Consider the following 7,049-nt stretch of genomic DNA (forward strand, 5'->3'; position numbering starts at 1 on the left):
CAGATGTGTCTAGTAGTTCCCATTGATTTAGCTTGGAAAGCGGGGAGAATGGCGCTAGGCTTACCGCACCGTGACGTCACTGCTGGAAGATGGCAGGAGGGAGGGGCTACTATATTTGGGTAAAAATTGCCGCTCCAAGACTCAGTGATCAAGACAAAAAATATTATTTTTATTTCCTTACTGATTAACGCTAAATTCATGAAATCACTGTGAACATATTAGTTTCAGGTATAAATAATGATCCATTGATTATTCCTGCTGACCGGACTTTTCCTTTAATAAAATCTTCACCAGACGGACAGATGAGTATTATTATTACGTTGAACATCAATCTGTGATCATTAGCATTTATAGTTTATTCTAACATGTTGAGGTTTAACAGATCTACATCATATTTCATCATTAAGGCTGTTCCACAACTTAACACCAAAACTGAAACGCATCACTTTTCTTAGATCTTTAAAAATTAAGAAAGTTTCATTATATTGTCATCTTCTTGATAACATCAGAACCAATCAGCTGGTAAATAAGTTCTAAAGTCAACTATGAACTATAACAGAAGGTTTTTTAGCCATCAGATCATTTTAAAGACATCCAGGTATTTATTTTCTCACAGCAGTTGGTTTTTCTCATTGTTTTCTTTTTTTATTTATTGGTTCTGGTTTTCTGGTCCATCAGGAAGGACAATATTAATGACAATGGACACAGGGACCTAGTCAGCATCTACATCTGTAGCTCTACACTTCTTTAGAGAGTGAAGCAGGAGATGTTGAAGAGGAAAGGATGAGGAGCTAGAGTCCAGCAGGGTTCATGTTGTTGTGGTCGTGTGGTCGTGGACTAAAGGAGTACTCGGCTTTGTGATGCATGATCAGCCTGTTGTTGACGAAGTAAAAACTGTCGGAACGCGTCTCAAAGGGGCTGGCGATCATTTCCTCAACTGGAAAAGAGAAATGGAGAAGGTTCAGTCTGCTGGTCCATTGGACTTTGTTTCCAAGTTTGAAGACTTTTCTCTTCTCATCCAGGAAGCTTTTTAATTGAAAATGAGTTCCGGTACCTAATGACGTCCAGTATGACATCATTAGGTACCGAGCTAACCTCTAGATCAGCCGTGAGCAATTCCAGCTCCTGAGGGCAACTTTTAGGCAGGCCTATTGGTTCAACACACCTGAATCAGGTAAAGAGATGATTGACAGGACTCTAAGGAACTGGCTGCATACGGGGGAGGTAACTCAGCCATTTGATTCAGGTGTGTTGGACCAAGGATTGATCTAAAAGCTGCAGAATACCAGCCCCCAGTAAGTGGGATTACACAGCTCTGATCTAGATCCAGTCTGTAGATTTAGTCAGTCTGGAGACAGCTGACCCATCTTAAAGCCTTAGTATTTTCTAATAAACTCACCGATATTTGGTTCCAGGTCATGCAGGCAGTAGATGTGCTCACAGGTGTTCCTGCTGTGAGGAATGCAGAAGCCGATCTCAAAGTCGAAGGTTTTAAGAAGAAGGTTTCTGAAGAAATGTCTCTCAATCAGACGGAAGTGGTTCAGAGCTTTGCTGCCCACGGTGAACTCCAACCTGGAGGACAAAACCAAGCACTTCCATCACTGCTAACCTGACTGCTAAACAATTAGCCAGTTTTAGAAATGATCTCAGGAATAAAACAGGAGGTAGATGCAGGCTGATGGTTTGATCAGTTTAACAGAGATGATGTGGGACTCTGGCCCACTAAAGCACCAGCAGAGCGACCATAAACAGGAATCGCTCCTCTCCTGATGGATCACTGCCTCAACCAAAGGAAGAAATGATCCAGATCCATGTTCTGGATCTGGAATATTCTGGGCTGACCCCAGATAACCCGATGCTATTCTATTCAGTTTATTTCTATAGCTCCAATTCCCATCATGTCATCTCAGGTCACTTTCCAGTTCACCAGATCATCCAGTCAGATTGATTCAAAGTTTTCTATCTAAGGAAAACCAGCTGATTGCATCGACTCATTGACTCTTCAGCAATCCCTCACACTAAGCATGCTTGTAACGACAGTGGAGAGGAAAAACTCCCTTTGAATAGGAAGAAACCTCCTGGATCTGATCTTTATCAACATCCTACCAAAATGTATGACTTATACTGAGCAACGATGGGAAAACAAGGAAACATGAGAAATATGGAGAACTTTACTAGATTGTTTTATTGCTCTGATTCAAGTTTATCAGTTTATAAGTGATGAACATGTTAAATACCTGAGATTATATCTAGGTGGATCATTTTTATCTCTGTAGATGTTAAAACACAATAATAAATAAAAATAGGAAACAGCAAAGAAAATACATAAAAGAAGCTTAAAATAAAATCCGCTCAATGTTTAGACTATTTTATGATTTCTTTTGAATCAAATGTCTCTCATTTTACTATGAATTATTTTCCAAATGTAAGAAGCCTGGTCGGAAAAAGTAGTTTCCTAACGTAGAACTGAACAGTTAGCTCTATAATGATGGAGACCAACTACCAAGAATTTCAGAAATTAAGACAGAATCCTGTTACTTTACAAAATTTTCCAAACATGTTTTTCCATAATGAACATAGAAAACTTTTAGAACCACTGAATATCAGAATAGATTAGATGTGAAACCAGCAGAGAGGATGTAGAGGAGCCCTAAACGATGAGCTTCATGAACCATAAAGGTCCAGACTTGGTTCTGAAACACCCGAATTAACGGAACATGAGATAAAAAGCCTTTCAGATCAAACTACCTGACGCTGGTGAAGATTCTGTCATTCAGGTCACAGTCATTCCAAAAAAGTTAAAATCAATCCACTGGACTTTGTTTCCAAGTTTGAAGACGTTTCTCTTCCATCCAGGAAGCTATTTCAATTCAAAATACCTGCCTTTGTCTCTGAAAGGGGGTCGCCTATTCAGCCTCTTTAACGACCCCCCTTTCAGAGACATAGACAGGTATGGGGCATTGCAGGCTAACACAGAAGCCAAACGACCCCCATTCCAAAGGGGGGGACCCGTTCATCCGTTTCTATTTGCATGTTTTCTAAACTAAAACCAGGCTTTGTTGGGCTGCTGGATAAAACCTGGAACTAAACGCTATTTCTGACATTTTGAATTGAAAAATCTTCCTGGATGGAAGAGAAACGTCTTTAAACCTGTAAACAAAGTCCAGAGGATTGATTTGAACTTTTTTGGAACAAACTATTTGATGTTTTCAGTTCTGTAGATCTGAGATATGCCAAACTTACGTGGCTCCGATCTCTCGCAGAGTCAGGAAGGCAGGAGAGAAGTGGTACTGGATGAACCTGCTGGTGTCATAGTCAATCATGTCCTGAATTTCTGAAAACAGAAAAAGTAAAACCTGCTGAATTGAAGACAGAGGAGAAGAAGGTCCAGCTGACTTCCACATGTCTCCACCGGGTTAGAAGCTAGATCCATCTGATCAGGAGAGTTCCCAGTTGGAACCCTTTCTACAGCTGGGATTTCTATCTCTATGCTGAACCTTCATGATGATTTAATGAAAATATTTAGTTTTTCTAGATGGTGGGGGATTTGTGTTCTCTGTGGTCTGGTCTCCATCATAGGTGCCATAAGATTTCCCCTGGATGTACCAGTCTGACCCTTGAACCCTGAGCTCCATGGTTCAGCTGGAAACACCTACATGTTACAACATGAGAGGAGCGAAGCAGGGCCGTACCTGTTGGGCCGTTCTTCTTGATATCCAGAATCACAGCTCCACTGTCCAGATCTCTGATCTTGAAGCGGGAAAAGTTAACGTTGTAGATGTTGTCCTCCAGTAAACACAGGTAACCTGAAACACACCCAGAACGTCTCTATGAAAGCGTAGAAACCGCCAGGATCTGACGCTGTCCATGGTGCTGTTTCAAAGAGAGAAGAAGTCAATTCCCATCTTGTCATCTCAGGTCACTTTCCAGTTCACCAGATCATCCAGTCAGATTGATTCAAAGTTTTCTATCTAAGGAAAACCAGCTGATTGCATCGACTCATTGACTCTTCAGCAATCCCTCACACTAAGCATGCTTGTAGCGACAGTTGGGAGGAAAAACTCCCTTTGAACAGGAAGAAACCTCCAGCAGAACCAGGCTCAGTGTGAGCGGCCATCTGCTGAGGCCCACTGGGGTTCAAGGAGACAGAAGCAGACATAGAAAAAGAAGCATAGATACAAAAGGCAGCTGTCAACCAGCTCCACAGGCGGCCCCGTCCAGGAAACACACAGCCAGGCAGACGAGCTCCGAGCCAGCTCCCATGTCAGAGGATGAAGAGAGCACATCCAGTTAGTCACAGTCAGAGAAACAGGACTACACTGGAAAACAGGCCAAGCTCCAACATCTAGAAACAAAGGTGTTGATGGCAGCAGCACAGCTGATATTTAATATTCTTTCAGCTTCAGACTGTTGATGAGTTTTTAAAAAGTGGTTCCAAAACCAGGATATTTTTCACAGATTCACTCTGATGACCCCAGGCTGGAATTCCTCCTCCATCCTGGGCCTAAGAACGTTAAATCAGCTGTTAGCATGGTGGTGGCAGCATCATGCTGGAAGCTGTAATCATCACTAATTGCTTTACATGCTGCTCTGCTCCTCATGGCCGCCCTCTGATGTTCTGGATCAGGACCATTTCTCTCTGACCACAGATTCGAGCCTCGTCCCTGAATCTGTTTGCTTTCCTCTCCAACCTGTTTCTGACTTTGACCGTGGAGACGTGTCTACTTCCTGTGGTGATGTCATCACTTGGTCTTCAGTTCTACCTGAGGAAGGGAAGCAAAGGATCTATCCCCCCCCCCCCTGTGGTTCCTGCTCCTGTGATTGACTATTTTTACATCAATCATTTAAATCGTACATGTCTGGTTAAATCCTCCTGCTCCTTCTAACTGATTGGGTTAAATAATTATTTTTTCCTGATCAGCCAACCTGTCCAGCCACCGCCCCCCCCCCCCAGGTTCTCACCCTCTGTGTAACTGTTCAGCTGTAATACTAGCTGGGGGGTCACCGGGTCACCAGGTTTCCATGCGGTCCCGTCCGCCTGCAGCGATTCGGTCCCTGTGGAAATGAACCCGTTCCAGTCCTCCGTCCCCCCGTCCACCACCATTTCTTCATGGTCCCAGCCTCCGCCCCCCTGCTCTCCTCTTCGTTCCTCGTTTTGTGTCAGACCCTCCTCATCATCAAACCCGACTTCCTCCCGATCCTCCATCCAGCACACCGCTTTCCTTCTCTCTCCCCGTTATCAGGAACGGTTTGTGTTTGGATGGAGCCGGAGCTGCGGCGCAGTAATCCGCAGCCAGGACTCTGGTGTCTAAACAGATTATGTCAGTCTGGAATTAGCAATCTAAGACAATCCCCAATTAAATCTAGTCTCTGACATCAGAGGAAGGAAAACGCTTCTTCCTTTTTCACTGCTTCAACTTTCATTAAATTTCATTTAGATTTTAGGAGACAGACCAACACAGAATGTTATTTAAAAAACTGAAAAGTGTGGCGTGTGTTTGACTTAGTCCTGGTGAGGGAGCGTTTATAGAACCGTCACTGAGCGGCGTTTCAGAGGAACCAACGCTACCCTCACACATTCAATCAGGGAGGAGGAATGGAACCAGTAAGCCACCTATCTGCCTCCTGGCATCATCGTCAGGGGGGGGGATTTACCGTTATGCAATACTAGGCAGGTGCCTAGGGCCCCAAGTTCCTGGGGGCCCCATAAAACTCTGTTTCCATGTATGGTTAATAAAACTATTCCATATTTCTGCTCATTAATTATGTTGTTGATAAAAATCCTTTGGCTAAAATGCCATCAGAACGCTGATAATATTCAGTGTGTCTCAGCCCCCCCCCCTTCAGTGTCCACCATATTGGATCAGTCCATTTGCTGCACATGTTCAGAAAGGTCCAAACAGACAGCAGCAAACCATTTGAAAACAAACCATGCAAAGAGCAGTGTTGCCAACTTAGCGCTTTAGTCGCTATATTTAGCCACTTTTCAGACCCCTCTAGCACTTTGATTTCTAAAAAGCTCCTAGCGCCAAATCTAGAGACTTTTTTCTGCTACTGGAGACTTTGGAGACAACATCTAAAAGCAGCGAACTCTGCTCTCCAGAGCGAGTAGATTGGTAACCCCGCCTCCTGCTCTCCTCTATCTTGTCTGCTGTCATGATTCATGCAGCTATTATTTCATCCAAATGAAAAATGGAGAACAGATAAGCAGATCATGGCTTGTCTACAGTGAAAAGAAGGACTGGGTTATTTACTTTGGCCTTTTTGGAAACACAGGAAGGAGCAATCAGCTAAGTGAGCTTAGTGCTTTCCACCTGCAGTCCAGAGACTGCAGGTGGAAATTAGCCAATGTTTGCAATCTGGTATATGTAACTATGATATGGAAGTTTATTGATATATACTGTCGCTTTAAAATAAATCAATAAAATGGATTTCCATCTCTTGTGGACAAGCCTTGTTCAGCCCTGCTGGGTTCTGCTCCTCTTCAGAACGTCTCACAGGAACCATCTAGTTACTGATGAACCTTCCTCACCTTCAATGATGGGAAACCAAAACTGTTAAAGCAGCATGGAGGTCCATCGTCCTGCACGCATTCCAGATCAGATGCTAATCAAACAGCCGCCCCTCCTCCTTCTGGTTCGTTTGGGTGTTTTATTCTTCATCTGTTCTGCTCCGGCCTATGGTTGAAAAGAACCAATCACAGAGCCGATGCACAACATAATACCCTGACAGCCCAGAATAATAAGAATAATTAGGTCTCCAACTAGAGACTGCTGAGGTGGAGCCGCCAGAGATGACCAGGACTCCTGGATGGATGAAGAAAGATCTTCTGTTTGTGGTCTGAGCCATTTAAAAAGCTAAAACAAACTTTATTTCATGTAAAGCTTTGTGTTTTCTCTCATATTCTCATTGCATTTAATTACCAAAATGTTCGCAAAGAATCATTAAAATGAATCCCCTAATGTCTGCTAGCTACTGCGTCTGCTAGCTACTGCGTCTGCTAGCTACTAGCTCAATCGCTAAAGTTTAAAAATCCATTAGCTTAAGTT

General features: G+C 43.3%; 1 protein-coding gene across 1 annotated transcript; it reads right to left on the reverse strand.

Moving 5' to 3' along the window:
• Positions 1-230: 230 nt before the first annotated feature.
• On the reverse strand, positions 231-5,289 carry unc119.2 (unc-119 lipid binding chaperone B homolog 2). Its single transcript, XM_038277380.1, has 5 exons — positions 4,963-5,289; positions 3,693-3,806; positions 3,244-3,334; positions 1,400-1,572; positions 231-937 (listed from the first exon to the last, which is right to left on the reverse strand). Exons 1-5 carry the CDS (start codon positions 5,204-5,206, stop codon positions 792-794), a joined length of 768 nt encoding a protein of 255 aa, XP_038133308.1. The 5' UTR covers positions 5,207-5,289; the 3' UTR covers positions 231-791.
• Between the last annotated feature and the right edge of the window lie 1,760 nt (positions 5,290-7,049).

The sequence above is a fragment of the Cyprinodon tularosa genome, unplaced genomic scaffold (genome assembly GCF_016077235.1).
Source record: "Cyprinodon tularosa strain WSP-4 unplaced genomic scaffold, ASM1607723v1 ctg1304, whole genome shotgun sequence".
NCBI classification, from domain to species: Eukaryota; Metazoa; Chordata; class Actinopteri; order Cyprinodontiformes; family Cyprinodontidae; genus Cyprinodon; species Cyprinodon tularosa.

Coding starts and splice junctions, on each gene's coding strand:
- unc119.2 (XM_038277380.1), bottom strand. CDS start 5,206: ATGGAGGATCGGGAGGAAGTCGGGTTTGATGATGAGGAGGGTCTGACA. Junction 3,335..3,692: donor CAAGAAGAACGGCCCAACAG/GTACGGCCCTGC, acceptor TTCTGTTTTCAG/AAATTCAGGACATGATTGAC. Junction 1,573..3,243: donor CTGCGAGAGATCGGAGCCAC/GTAAGTTTGGCA, acceptor TTTGTCCTCCAG/GTTGGAGTTCACCGTGGGCA.